At 43.0% G+C, this 15,000-nt stretch overlaps 2 protein-coding genes across 4 annotated transcripts in view; both read right to left on the bottom strand.

Annotated features, from left to right (window-relative positions):
* The window catches only part of LOC137800607 (glutathione hydrolase 7), a 12,893-nt gene extending 12,235 nt beyond the window's left edge, over positions 1–658 (bottom strand). Inside the window, exon 1 of one of the 2 annotated variants that reach the window (XM_068597873.1) lies at positions 290–658. The gene's annotated coding sequence lies outside the window, so the exon portion shown is untranslated. Of the gene's footprint in view, positions 28–289 lie in introns of those variants that run through there. The other variant, XM_068597872.1, reaches the window with a different exon arrangement.
* Positions 659–3,829: 3,171 nt separating this feature from the next.
* Positions 3,830–12,793, bottom strand: LOC137801085 (tumor protein p53 inducible nuclear protein 2). 2 transcript variants are annotated; one of them, XM_068598493.1, is made up of 4 exons: positions 12,473–12,793; positions 8,730–9,103; positions 7,148–7,316; positions 3,830–6,389 (listed from the first exon to the last, which is right to left on the bottom strand). In XM_068598493.1, the coding sequence occupies exons 2-4, from the start codon at positions 8,851–8,853 to the stop codon at positions 6,125–6,127; spliced, it is 558 nt and encodes a 185-aa protein (XP_068454594.1). In that variant the 5' UTR covers positions 8,854–9,103; positions 12,473–12,793; the 3' UTR covers positions 3,830–6,124. The 2 variants fall into 2 exon arrangements, with proteins under 2 accessions (XP_068454594.1, XP_068454595.1); XM_068598494.1 differs by having other exon boundaries at positions 12,477–12,793.
* Positions 12,794–15,000: the final 2,207 nt, after the last annotated feature.

Genomic DNA, 15,000 nt, shown 5'->3' with positions numbered 1-15,000 from the left:
TGCGTCTTCGTCCGGCTGAAACAGTTAACACGGTCGCCGGTTGAACTGTAACACCGGTCACCAAGACGACAGAAAGCGACGGTGAAGGAAGTCGGCCTCACGTTGCGCAGAGCAGAGAAAACCGGTAAAACGGAAGGCGAGCACGTATTATTCAGGCAACGCCGTGAAGACTGAGATTAATATGAAGTTATTTAAAACGTACAACTCACGAAAAATTACATATTTACAATATACACATTATCGCCGAAGAAAAATGATAATGAGTGCTCGTTTGCAATATCAGACTTACTTCGCAGTGGTCGTCGTTAAAGTGCCACGACGAGCCGGTCGATGGCCTAAATCACTGCCAGCAGCACGCAGGCGTGTCAAGGCTAGCAGCTTTGATGGCGATGAACTCTACCGTCTGTCCTTCTAAGTCTCTCCCTCTGCTCAGTATGTTCGTACAGGTGAAGCGGCCAGACAGGAATACCTGCTCCGATTACAAACCACGGTCCCTCCCATGTTTTGTTTTCTTGTCAATCCACTTTGCAGGCGGTGTCTGCAAAATAGCTTCACCTGCTCCAAACACACACCTGAGGCCCCTCCCCCTCGGAGCCTTCTTTTCGTTTCTTGTGTACCTCCACTTACCAATTCAAAAAGATCATTAACACACGTTCACTTGGCAGATGGAAGTGGGAGAAATTCCCCCACTCAACTCAATAGAGCAGCATTTGGGCACAGCGGCGGCCATTTTTGTTCCCATCGCCACTGTTGTAGCAGCGAATTTCGTCATGAGCATTTGCTATAAATACTCAAATGTGGAATGTAGTAGTTACTTTAGAAGCTTAGAGTAACTAAATACACATCTTTTTCGACTATATCTTAAATTAAAGTAACACCTAAGTAGCACTTAAATGGCACTTACAGCACTTTGTAGTTTGACTTTCTTGAAGAAATAGTATTTTCTTGATTCTTGTTCTTCTGAGTTCGGACTCATGGTTAAATGCACTTATTGTAAGTAGCTTTGGATAAAAGCGTCAGCTAAATGTAGGGTAGAGTAATTTAGTAAAATGTTAATGTTTCTTATGTAGTGTGCCTTAGCATGGTGGAAATAGCCATGTAGCAAACTGACTTTAACAGCTGTTAAATTTGTAAGATTTGACAACTTGATGCTTCCCCCACAGCTCTTTTCAAAGCATATTAAGCACAACATTGCTATCACCACGTGATCAACAACTTTCTTTGGCTCATTTCCTGCAACCAGTGTTCAAAGCGCTGAGTAATTATCAAGATGAAAGCTGGCTCGTTAGCTGGTTTGCTAATCCCTCCACACTTTCATGCAACACTGGTTATAGCGGGTCGTCCAGTTCAGCAGCCCCGAAGCATAATATACTATTTGATAAGTATTAAAGTAAACTTGCTCAAGGGCACGAGTAAATCCTGCAGAAGACCCTGTGGCCATCACACCTTTCACCTCTCCCTCAGTCAATAGCCAGGCCCCTGGAGCTATACATCATTTATGGATTTAAATAAACACTGTGCAATTTACTCTGGCATCAGTAATGTGTATACTATTTAGACGTAATAGTTTTACTGACACAATTCCCGTGTTTCAAAGTTAATCATAGATTTCTTATATCACCAACCAACATTTTCCATATACAGTTTTGGTGTAGATATACTTTAGTATATCTATGTACAAAAGTATTTCTCATTTCTGTTGGTCTTATAACTTCTTAATGTTTGCATAGATTTGTATTATGAAATGAAACAACTGTAAATTTAAAAATATATGTATTCTTTATTCTAATATGATCCATGTTTAAAACCTTAATCTACTTGTTCATCCACGTTAAACTCTCTCTTGACCAGCTACAACTTCAAAAATATTGCTTATATGTTATTGTATCAGTAATAATGATCAAATAGTATAACAATGCAACACTGACATGGGGCATTGAGGACTTTAACTGTTACCTGCTGATACATGAATCACATTTTCCTGGTAATTCTTCCTTTCTTTTACAATGTTGTACTTTTACTTAAGCAGAGGATCCACATTCCACCACTAACAATTATGCTTTATGGTAATACTCTGTTATTAATAAAATAATGACACAAGATTCAGGTTTTAACCTGAGCATTTATTGTTGTTTCTCTTTTTTTTCTTCTTTTTTTTTTTGGCGGGGTACCTGTGTTTTCTGAATGGACGCTGGAAAAAAAAAACAACCCCATCCATTGATTTTTGCATAGGTTTTGCCTGTCGGTGGACGACCGTCCACTCTGGAGATGGAAAAATCGGCACATCAGAAAAACCATGCAGAAATAGTGAAAGGCACAATCACCATACTGTAGATATCAGATACACCAAGTTGTTTATGTCTATATATATTTCATTTTTGTTGTTGTTTACTGATGGTGATGTGACGCAGGCGAAGCCCGGTGTGTTTTTAAGCTGCCATCATTTCAGGGCCCAACATAAGACAGATGAAACTCCCCAGACATTCAGCGCCTCTCATTTAAACTGTTAATAATATGGGTACATACAAGCATATTCCATTGTAAATTGTTTTTTTAGGATACATTTATTATTATTCCTTTTATATATATGTATATATATATATATTACTCTCTCCCGCCTCATCCTTTCCCAGTACACATCATACAGGTGTCCTCTCACCCCGAAACCTTCAACCTTTCAAAAATCACACACAACATACTAAGAACACATTTCCTTTTTTTCTTTTTCTTTTTTACATGACACAGGCCGAGAAAGGAAGAAATAAAACTGAGGCAAACAGGGGGGGTTTGTGGTGGTCTTTACATTTTGTGCGCACACACAGACACACACACACACACACACACACACACACACACACACACACACACACACACATTCGGCTGCGTTCTCTCAGTATTAGCCGGTTTTCACACTCTAAATGTACGACTTTACAACAGAATATAAACCTCACACACGATCAGTGAGAAAAGTAAAACCTCCTGAGAGAGGGAGTCTAAACACAATAGTGAGTGTGTGCGCGTGTGTGTGTGTGTGTGTGTGTGTGTGTGTGTGTGTGTGTGTGTGTGTGTGTGTGTGTGTTTGTTCGACTCGTCCCCTCAGATACATCTCCTGCACAATTCAGAGGAATCAACAGGACATATAATAGTCACCTTTAAACAGAATAAAAGATACAAATTTTTAATCATATAATAAATTAACAGATATTAAAGGGAACAGTTTAACCCAAAATAAAAAAGGTTTTGTTCTTACTTGTAGTGCTGTAATGTAGATTGTTTTCGGAGAAAGATAACTAGAGCAACACAGTCGCGATGTCACAAAAAAAAACTCTTGATTGAAAGAAAATGGCACTACAGGTAAGAAAGGAAGAAAATATGTATTTCTAGTCAACTGTCCCTTTAACAGATGTTTGAATAAAACAGAATATTATTGTTGGCAGAAATAAAAACTTAGTGGTTTGTGATTTTTTTAGGGGTTAAACTAAAGTATTTCTCTCCTCTAGATAATCAAAACAAGACGAGACGAGAGATTTTTTAAAAATATTTTCCACACAATCTGATGCGAATCCTCCAGGCGAACAGGCTTTTGAACACAATGTAAAACATGTTATGTAATATTTAATATTAAAACCACGCTGTTGTGTTCTGCATCCTCTCCAGCATCCATACAGCTGTGCAGGGAAACCTCTAGAGGGCAGTGTTCTTCTACGGCACATCAACGTTGAGTCTCGTGCTGTTTATATATGTATATATATGTATATATATATATATATATATATATATATATATATATATATATATATATATATATATATATATATATATATATATATATCAAAAGAGATAAAACTGCTTTTGGGGGACAAAGACACGACGCTTGGCCACTAAATGTCCTCTTGTTTTAGATAGCGAGCGCAGAGGCGAGGCGGAGAGAGGACTCTCGACCTGAGAGGCTTCGACATCTAACGGAGCAGTTATAAAATGTTTTTATTTGTAATATTTACAAGAGAAATAAAATGACCATTATTCATATTGGGTTTTTTTTTTGTTTTTGTTGTGTGTTTGTTTTTTTGTTTTTTTTAAAGAGTTTCTAGCGTTTTAATGTGTCAATACACCTTCTCACACACGAGTTGAATCAAAACATCACAAAAGAAGAAGAAGAAAATAAAAACAAGCACACGGCACGCCGCTAAAACTTTGACTCACAGAATGTATGACGAGTGCAAACTTACATCCATGTCTCAAATAATTTACAAACATTAGTATACACGTCAGCACCATTGTTTACTATTGTTGTTGAATACATATCAGTAAAGCTAGAGAGCTTTGAGAGGGAGCGGTTAGGATCTGGATGCGTTAGCTAGAGGGAGCGGCGCTAACGCGCGACCTCATGCAAGAGGAGCGTTCCCTCCTGACGGCTCTCCTCAGCGACTTTTTAATAAAAGTGTAAAATAAAAAGGTCGCACTATCCTTTTTTTTGGTGTTTAACATGGATAACGTAAGATCTCAGCACACACACACACACACTCACTGTGGATTAAAATGGCGGATGTGTGTGCCGGGCACTTTACTTCATAGTTTACAGACCGCACGTCTATATGATCATCATGCTGTGGCAGCCATCTTTCTTTTTTTGTTGTTGCTATTTTGTCGGCTTTAAAAGTCAGAAGTGTACTTTCTCTTTGTCCTTTGACATGCCGTCTTTGCTTTTTTTTCTGGTGGAACTGTGCAGAGAGAGAGAAACTGAAAAATAATCCCAGGAAGCGAATCGGAGTAAAACGGACATTTCCATTCTGCTGTCGCCAGATGAATGACGGCTTTCTGCTATGTGGTCGGCTAGGTAGCTAGCTGGCTACATAGCTAGCTGTCCGCGTGCTTTCATGCCGCTCTGGTTTCAGGGAGATCCACAGCAGGCTGAAGGCGTTGGAGGGGAAGCTAACTAGCTAACTCGTGTAATGGTAACATTTGCATTGTTTACGTTCAAGTTTGGCTTCTTCTCCTGATAACATAAGAGATTGTCCACAACACCAGCTAACTGGCTAACTAGCCAACCAGCTAACTAGCCATCCCACAGACGTGCGTAACCAAAACAACAATCGTCATTTTCTTTTCTTCTGCGCCACAGAAAACACGTTGAAAATGTCCGTTCTGCTCCGGTTCTACTTCTGTGGTTTCGATTGATGAAGGAAAGAAAAACGAGCAGGAAACAACGTCGCGAAATGAGCTAAAGAGTTGCTGCATCGGTGCCGCTCTGCTGCAGCAAACAGCTCACAAGCAATATTTCAATTTTAATGATTATTATGGCGAATGCCATGTGCGAAAATAATGAAATTTGATGAAATATTCCAAACGAGGAGAAGTTTTCTAAATACTCATCGGCTGCTCTGAGGGTTACGCAACACGTCGCTGTGTTTACGTTGCCCAACTTTTCCTCGCATTGTGTCTTTTACTTTGCATGTCGACAGACCAAACTGGAGAGAAACTGAACGTGATTTAGTAATTTTCCTCTCGTAATCGCCACACTCGGTATATCCTTCCCCCTTTTTTCTAAAAAAAAGTAAGTGAAAGACTTGAAAAAAGACTCGATGAGATGTTTTCTCTGCGAAGATACGAAGGGTTAACTTGTCTCTGTGCTTTCCACCAGAAAATATCTTAAAGTAAACTTGGTTCATTAAATAATGAACCAAGAATAAAAAAGAATAAAGAAACATGCCTCAGGGAAGAGCGAAATTAAACACAATACTTCTCTAAAAATGCTAAACTTTTTGTGGTTTTTCAGACATTATTGTTTCTAAGTATTACCTGTATAAAGATTTTTTATTTACTTTTGTTGTTGTTTTTTGGATACTGCAATGGACAACAAGTATTTTAACGGTCGACACAGATCTACTCGGAGGGCTCGGGTTCACGACAAGCAGAACAGGGCATCAAACCACCGGGTGAAAGCCAGTCTGGCACTGGACTCAAAACTAAAAGAAAAGCTACCGGTCTACTGGTATCTGAGTGTAATTTTTGATACAATGTGCAGAAATGAAAAGCCGCGGGTGAATACGTTTAACGCGGTGCGTCTTGGAGTGGACTGCTGCTCTGCTAATGCCCTCGGGAAGTGAACGGCGCCCCCTGCGGTTCAGTGGCAGATGTTGCGCTTGCTGGGCTGGTGGAGGAAGGTGTTCCTGGCGTGGCCCGCGTGGCGAGGGACCGGCTCCCTGGTGCGGTTTTGGCGTTGGATGCGGTTGCGGCCCAGGTGGCGCCGGTCCACGCGGGCCTTGCCGCGCTGCACCCGGGCCACCTGGGTGACCTTGGCCAGAGCGCCGACCTGAGCGGCCGCCCCGCGGCTCACCCTGGTGGGCACGGCGCCGCGGGCGGCGGCGGCGGCTGGTTCGGCCACTCGGCTGCAAAGAAAGATGCAAAATAAATATATAAAAGCAAGGTTCACACACTTTTTGACTGGATGGATTTCCATAACTTTAAACCCAAATTTCCATGACTTTTGACCAAGTTTACACGACTTAAACCAAATTTCCATGACTTCACTGCAAAAATTGAAATCTAAGTAAGATGAAATATCTTAAATCAAGGCATTATACGCTTGTTTTTTGATTGACAAGATATTTCTTCTTATCAGCAGTTTTTATTTTAGAGCATTTCACTTGTTTCAAGAAGTCTTGGCAAGTCAAATTTTCCCTCATTTTATTACTTTTTTTTCTTGTTTTTGGAAGCTGAATTTTTGCAGTGTTTAAGTAACATTTTCATGACTTTTAATCAAATTTCCACAACTTTTGACCAAATTTCCATGACTTTTGACCAAATTTGCATAACTTTAAACCAAATTTGCATGACTTTTCCGTGACTTTTAACCGCATTTCCATGACTTTAAACCGAAGAATGAATGTTTATATAGATGCCTGTATGTATGCTGCTTATAGTTTGAGCCTTTTTCTATTAAAAGCAGATTCATTATTTTAAACTCTGCATAAATGAACGTCATGAACACATGAAAATAACACATTTACACCACTTTTAATACACTTGAGTGTATTAGGAGTGGAGTAAAAGTCCTGGCCTGGAAATAACCAGGGTTTTCCAGGTTTTCCATGTTAAAGAAACCCTGTGAAAAGGTGTGAGGGTCAAAGGTGAGTCGTCTCCTCACCTCACGCTGCTTGCCAGGCCGCCGCCGCCGCCGCCGCTCTCCTCCCCCACCGCGGACAGGTGTCCGCTGTTGGAGACCATGGAGTAGTTGCTCGGGGAGACGTACACGGACATGCTGGGGTGCTCGATGAGCAGGTCCTCCATCGGGCTGGCCTCCGCCGTGGCGCCCTCTGCAGTGAAACAGGGGGGAGGGGTGACAAACCAGCTCTCATCCATGCAGCCTCTCCCCGGGCCTCTCGCCCTGCCGCCCCCACACTCACTTCCCGAGCCGGGGGACCTCGACGGGGCAGAGGAAGAGGAAGAGGAGGAGGAGGAGGAGGAAGAGGCCGCGGGCGGTCTGGCCCGTCTCGCCAGGGTCACGGTGCCCGAGTGTGACGCGCTAGCGGCCGGACAAAACGTTGGCGGGGAGGGGGACGGTGCCGCGGCGGCGGCGGCGTCCCGGGCCCGACCTTTGTGCGTCCTGCGGCGCTTGTGAGGCGGGTGGGAAACCGGGGACGGGCATTGGGTCCTCGTGAGTGGGACGACGAGGGGCTTTGATTGGTTACTGTCTGGGGGTGAGGAGCGTGCGACATCCTCCGCCTGCATCCCGCAGTCGGAGTCTTCGTGTGGGGGACGGGGACGAGATGGCCAATAAATAGACGGAAGATGTGGATGCAAATGTGGGAGATTAAAAAGTCAAATTAAAAAAGCCATGCGGGTTGAAAGGGGGCAATTTGATTTTTTTTTAAGGGATCACATACGCACGCACACACATACCAGTGTGGAGGGAGGGGGGGGGGGGTGTATAAACATAAGTTCAGGAGGGAAAGAAGGGGATGGAGGGGGGGGGGGTAAGGAAACACAGAACATAAAAGAGTCACATCATTAGTTGTGTTGACCCTCTAAGGTTGCGGTTATGTTCTGCCTGGACTCTCCTGAGAGGAAGTACGATGTCTTTATCGGCACACTTTGCATTCTCAATAGTTGCCCTCGTCAAGATGGAGACCACAAACAAAAGAGGAAGACGGGAGAACCAGGTTTTTTGTTCTTTCTACGGGATATCACGACCTCGCCCCATTGCCCCATTGACCGTGGTTACATGCATTCAAATCACTGGCTCAATCAGACTGAAATATGATCCCTTTCATGTAAACACTTTTGTTTGAATAATTGCGGTCCGACTCGGTTGATCATTTGGACATCGCGGCATGTAAACGGTGACTTGGATTAGTAACTGTTGTTGTTGTTGGTTGTTGTTGGTAGTGGTGAAGAGGTCAAGCGGAAATAGCTGTATCCCCACTAGTTGTAATGGAAACAGCGCCACCTGTCGTATCGGATATGACATGCTTTCGGCCAATGATTCGATTTATTCACTGCCATGTATATTAGGATAACAGCAGTTGCCCCGAAAGAGAGCACAGTCCGACTAAAGCAAGATTCAAATTGATTCCATCATGGAAACGCACTGATTGCCCCATTGCCCCATTGCCCCATTGCCACATTGCCACATTGCCCCCGTTCAGCCGCTCGCATGTTAGTCCGTGTTACCATCATGCGGGGAGGGAACAGCGGCGCTCGTACACCCTCAATGGCCCCAAACTCACCAGGCAGGTTGACGAGCATCCATCCCTCCTCGTCGGCCTCCGTCACGCAGGGGTTGGGTCCCTTCAGCTCGGCCGCCACCTCCTCCACCTCCCCGAACAGCAGGTTGCTCAGACGCTGGAACATGGCCGCCGCCTCAGGTGCTTCAACGTCGTCCTCAAAGTTTTAAAAGAAAACTGTAGCTGCCGGGTTTCTTTTTCTTAATTTTCCTATCTCCTGTTTAGGTTTTGAACAATTCTTTGTTTTTCTTTTCTTCTTTTTATTATTATTATTATTATTACTTGAAGCCCTTTGCTGGATCTCGGTTTGGACAAAACAGGAGTGGATCGGCTTCAGTAGTGCAAATGTAAGGATTCACTTGGTTTGGAGCAAAGGCCTGAAGAGACAAGGAGAGAGAGAGAGAGAGAGAGAGAACATATTTTCTTTAAAAAGGGCCAACGTCCTGCACGGTTTCGTCAAGGTGTGTGTGTGGTAACAGCTTTTTCTTTCCAGGCACGTTACCACAAGTTGAAACTTTTGTTTGGTGTCCAAACCCTCACGCTAACGACGTGTCCACACAGAAAGCGTGCCATTACATACAGAAGCTGTGTTTAAGCACCTGGCGTCACAGAGGAGGCGGGACGAAGCAGCAAACAGACCGTTTCTGCCCAACTGACAAATGTTAGTCAATACTCCATCTTCTTTTACTTTATTTGGGTCTCCGTCAGCTCCTGGAGGAGGAACATTCGCCTCTTTAGCGGCTAAATGCTCCATTATGTTAGCTAGCTAGTCGCTACCCCTGCATACCTGCAGTTTACTGCTGAGCAGGTGTAGAGTTAAAGTTTATTCCCTTTTTTACTCAGAACAGCAGCAGGTGTTCCTGTTTACAGTCTGGATGCGGCGCATGCTAACACAGGCTAACATGAGCTAATATGAGCTAGCATGAGCTAAGGAGGACAGGAGGAAGACAGGAGGAAGAGGAGGAGGAGGACAGGAGGAAGAGGAGGAGAGAGCGGAGGCGAAAGGATGAGCAGAAGGAGAAGAGAAGGAGGAGAATGACATGAGGAGGAGGAGGAGAAGAATAAGAAGCAGGAGAAGCATAAAGAGAGAGAGGAGGAGGAGGAAGAGGAGGAGATGGCTTGAGTGAGTTTGGTGTTAAATTGGTTTATTCATGTTTTCTTTCATGTTTTTCTAACGCACATCAGTTTGACTCCGCCTCCTGACCTCATGACCTCATGACCTCATGACCTTTAACTTCTCGTGCCGTCGACCTTCAACCCTTCCACCGAGCGGACCTGCTGGACGTGGCTTTTCTTTAAGGAAGGAGCGCAGATTAAAAGCTGAGACGGAGACGTGGGAGCTGATGCGCACGGACGCTTTCTGTCCTTATTTGGAAGAATCTCCATGGAAACCAGACACAAATACAAACGTTTGTCATCGTGATCAAGTCGCCGTCGGGGAGAATGAACTCCTTCTGATAGAGAGCAGCTCTTCTTAAATGCTCTGGAATCTAGGTCACGTGTTAAAGATACCATTCCAGTTAATTGATTTTTTTTTCAAACATGCAAAAGCTGTTTGAAAATGATAATAATAATAATAATAATAATAATAATAATAATAATATAACCTGAGCTGATGATGTTTTAATGCGTTGCTGAACCAACACACAGTCATGTGACCTCGTGACAAACACAGATAAACTTTTGGTGACAAGGCCGAAGGGCTGGCTTTGCATAAGGTGCAGAGAGCACACAAAACACACACACACACACACACACACACACACACACACACACACACACACTCACACAGATGGAGCGTTATCAGTTTGGTACCAGCTAATTCAGGCTCTCTGACCCATGTAAACACAGCTTGATTGATGCTGCAGATAAAGTGAACACAGCCAGCAGTGTGTCCTGGAGGAGCTCCTGGACATTGTGAAGTATTATCTAACAACTACCAGCCATTGAACTGAGAAATGTGTGTATTTGAGTATTTGTTTGAACAGTTTGTGTTAGCCTGCTACATGTAAGTCTCTTTATTCTTCTCTTGGCTTTTCCTTATTAAAATAGATTGCTGCTACAGTAGCGTAGCTACGCTGTGCTAATAGTTAATGGGAAATGTGTACCGAACCATCTTGTGCACACGTTGGTAAATTAAATGAAGTTAGGTCATGAACGTATTTCTTAGGACGCTTTCTTTTTTTTAAGAGGATTAAAAACTAAAGAAAACACACACATTAATACAACATTCAATTCCTGGAAAGAAATAAAAAGAGAAATGCTGAAATTGATAAGATAGGTCATGAAACTGTGTTTGTGGCATGCTGTTTAACGTGTGGCTCAGCAGGTTGAATATTAGGCTAATTCAACTAAAATCTGGGCCATCAAATACTTTAATTATTAATGAAATCTAAAATCCACAAAAACACACATTGTCTGTGGCCATGAGGAGCACTGAGTCCTCATGTGGTGTTTTTATTCCATATCACTTGAGAAATAATATTTTTAAAACGTAAAAAAAAAGAAAAGTTGAATTATGCATGTGTCTTTTTTAAATATAATAACTGTCCAGGCTAATTCAACTCAAATTTAGGACATCAAATACTTATAACTAATAATAATAGACACACGTATGTGCTCATTAGGAGCACTGACAGTCCTTATATGGTGTTTTTTTTATTTGAGAAATAATATTCCTAAATCTATTTTTTTTTTTAAATGTAAAAAAAGTTGAATTATGAATCTGTCCTTTTATAACAACAAGGAGGCGGTGCGGAGCCAAGTGGGCGGAGCCTCGCGGACTAAAAACAAGACGACCGTGACGTCACCACACGTCACTGACGCTGCCAGAGATTCTCTCCAGCCCTTTTTCTCTTTTTTTTGGGACATTTTTTTTTATAGGCGACCGGGAGAACAACAAGACATCCGAACAGAGTCACGGACACACACGACGGGGTGACCTCTGCGGCTCAGCCGCCTTTCATGTGTTTGCAACATTGTAGCGAAACAACATCAAACATCCGGTTTGGTTTTGAGTGCAGACGGTGTCGTTGACGTTATAGGGAAAATTAAAAAAAAAAAAAAATGTAAAGGCTGCACACAGCGACACAGTTGACGTGTGGTTTAAAAACACAAAAAGACATAAAGATGATAAATAAATAAATAAATAAGCGGGAAACTGGAGCTGTGAGACTGAATCATCCGCATAAGCTGCGGAGGGTCAGAGCAATGACAGCTGGTTATGCAGCTGACGATGCAGCGGAACTGTATTTCACATGATAAATATGAACATATAATCCCTCCCCACACACACACACACACACACACACACACACACACACACACACACACACACACACACACACACACACACATCATCGACTCCACATCAGCGCTTGGTGCATTTTACAAAACAACGTCTGCTGCTGCCTGCTGTCCTGACAAAAGCCGACATTTTTTATTGGAAAAAAAAAGAAAGTAAGATGTTACAGGACGTCGAATCGAGCCGATTAAGTCGTTTGGTGTTAGCGAATCCAGCCGAGGCCTAATAATAGATCCTCATCCAGAACTCAGGGTTATAAGAGGGTTGTAATTCTACCTGTTCTCTGTAACGTCCCTGTGGGCTGGGGACAGAATAATGAGAGAAGGTAGAGACAGCTGTAGTTATACCTTCAGACAACACACACACGCACACACACACACACACACACACACACGCACAGACACACGATCATAACAGTGAAAAAGGAGTAAAGAATGCTTACCTGCCTTTGCAGTGTTATTCAAGTTGTAAACGAGCTCTCGCGCACAGTAGAAACAGTTGTTAAAGCACAGCTTTAGATAAATCCTTTAGTGAGGTAGTTAAAACACCATCGGAGCTACAAAAATAAAAGGCTTTCTTCTCAGAAGAAGGGCTTCGTGTAAAAAAAAAAATGTTTTTACACTTGATGTTGTTGTTTTTTTAGATCATAACATCTGCAGCGTTTTTGTCTTTCCTCCTCTATATATACATATATATAAATATATATATAAACATAAATGTTTGTTTTCCTTCTGTTTATTGCTGCTTCCAGCTGATCCTCGGATCAGAATGTAGAACGTACAAAACAGCTGATTGTGAGATCACAATACGTTTGGCCACGCCCCCTTTCCCCGCCCACATCGGAGGACACCGGCCAATCAGAATATTACACAGAGCCACAAGTCGGGCCTCTACGTAACAGCCCGGGTGGAAACGGTGACTGCACTTCGCTCGGGAGGCTGATCCGCGGTCAGCTGCGGCGGTTTGAGGTCACGCCGGGGGGAGGGTGAACCGATCCCGGGTCTGTGCGCCGCGGACACCAACATGGAGAGGAATTGAGTTGAATAAAATCAGCTGCAGACACATTCTGATTATGTTCGATGATAATATTAGACGCAGCGTATTTATCTTGTGCTCCCCTTCGGGTGTTTATTTTGAGATATTGCATCACTACAGTGTGCTGAATATGGTCCAACATTAAAGAGGCAGGCTCACAGACCTCTTCCATATTCTCCTCTTGCACAGAAACTCACTGCTCAAACGTTGAATATTAACATATTAAACAGCAGCAGTCCTCCAACATATTATCTTTCCTCGTCCAGTGATGTTACTTTAAATGTTCATTTATAAAAAAAAAGAGCTCCTTCCCCCCTTTCCTTCCTCTCTCATCATCATTTATCTTTTCACTCCGCCTCGGTTTGGGGGCGGGACCTCCGTGTGCCACTCAATCTGCAGCAGCCAATCAGACGCGCTCTCTCTGAATGCAGCATTTGAGCGACCAATGAGCTGCGGAGAGGTTGTGACTCCTCCTGATGGACACTTTAAACACTGCAGTCTGCAGAAGTGTGCAAACTGATAACTGTTGACATTAGTGTGTAAGAGAGTGTGTGTGTGTGTGTCTCTGTAGGTGAGGGATCACCCTGCCTCTGTTTGTATAAAGTCTGTAGAGTGTTATGTTTAATCCTCAAGAGCACTTCACTGACTTTTGAGCCTAAAAGCTGCCGTATGGTGCACGTATACTCAGTGTGTGTGAACAGTGTAGTTGCTGGCTCGCAAATATTGTTTTTCCTTCTTTGGGAAACTTAAGAAGTCAATATTCCTGCGTGTCAAGTTCTTGTTGACTCCCACAGAGGATCAATAAAAAGCATCGGGGGAATGTTTTCATGCACTTTGCACAAACAATATCCAGCAAAAAAAAAAAAAACAGAGGTTGTTTCTGCTATTTGTGTGTGTTGTTGTAGTGAATACACAAATCCACTGACCACAACGGCACACGATGCTGCACGCTGAGGACAGTGTGTGTGTGTGTGTGTGTGTGTGTGTGTGTGTCATCCATACATCAATGCATATTTTAAAAGATGCATTTAGGCCTCTACGACGCTGACACGCAGCAAGGATGAGTCCACAATCACATCAGGGGTCTGGATTACTGGGGATTGGTTAATTTAGCAAGTTAGCACTTTAGTAGCACCGAAGTAGAACGTTAGTAGCACATTAATAGCACTCTAGTAGCATGTTTGTAGCACGTTCGTAGCACTTAAATGGCACTTATTGTGAGCACTTTTTAGTTTTTCTTTCTTGAAGAAATGATAGTTTCTTGATTCTTGTTGTTCTGAGTTGCTCCTCATGGTTAAATACACTTATTGTAAGTCGCTTTGGATAAAAGCGTCAGCTCGATAAACATAATGAATATGACTTCATGTCAGATTTCCTGTTGCTTTTGTGGAGAAATAAAAAACGCAGGAAGCGGAACGTTGAATTGCAAATTGGATGCAAATGTCGAAAAAAGTGTGTCGAGACTTGAGTGTCGGTTTCAACAATGAACGCTTTTTGTGTAAAAACTGGAACCTCAGCCCTCAGGTTTTGGCCTCAGGGCCGCACACACACACAACACACACAACACACACACACACACACACAGACACACACACGTTATGTCACACTTATTCCAGCTGCTTCTTTTCCTGCCGCCGACCTTCGTCACGTGATCGTCAGAGTGAGCAAGAGTCCAGCACGACACGATAAGGTTTCAGCTTCTAAGTTACCAGGTGTAGCTGGTGCTAAGCAACACACACACACACACACACACACACACACACACACACACACACACACACACACACCTCATTGTGACGCTTGTGATAAAAACAACTTTGATGCACAATATGCCAGATATTTGCAGTCGTTACCCTTCAAGTCAGCGGGGTGCCTCTCTCTCTCTCTCTCTCTCTCTCTCTCTCTCTCTCTCTCTCTCTCTCTCTCTCTCTCTCT

This window comes from Clinocottus analis, unplaced genomic scaffold (assembly GCF_023055335.1).
Source record: "Clinocottus analis isolate CAN_PGR_092001 unplaced genomic scaffold, fCliAna1.0.p SCAF_4, whole genome shotgun sequence".
Classification (NCBI taxonomy): Eukaryota; Metazoa; Chordata; class Actinopteri; order Perciformes; family Cottidae; genus Clinocottus; species Clinocottus analis.
This window is presented reverse-complemented; position numbering and strand designations above follow the sequence as displayed.

Coding starts and splice junctions, on each gene's coding strand:
- LOC137801085 (XM_068598493.1), bottom strand. CDS start 8,853: ATGTTCCAGCGTCTGAGCAACCTGCTGTTCGGGGAGGTGGAGGAGGTG. Junction 7,317..8,729: donor GATGCTCGTCAACCTGCCTG/GTGAGTTTGGGG, acceptor GTTTCACTGCAG/AGGGCGCCACGGCGGAGGCC. Junction 6,390..7,147: donor GGCCTGGCAAGCAGCGTGAG/GTGAGGAGACGA, acceptor CTTTCTTTGCAG/CCGAGTGGCCGAACCAGCCG.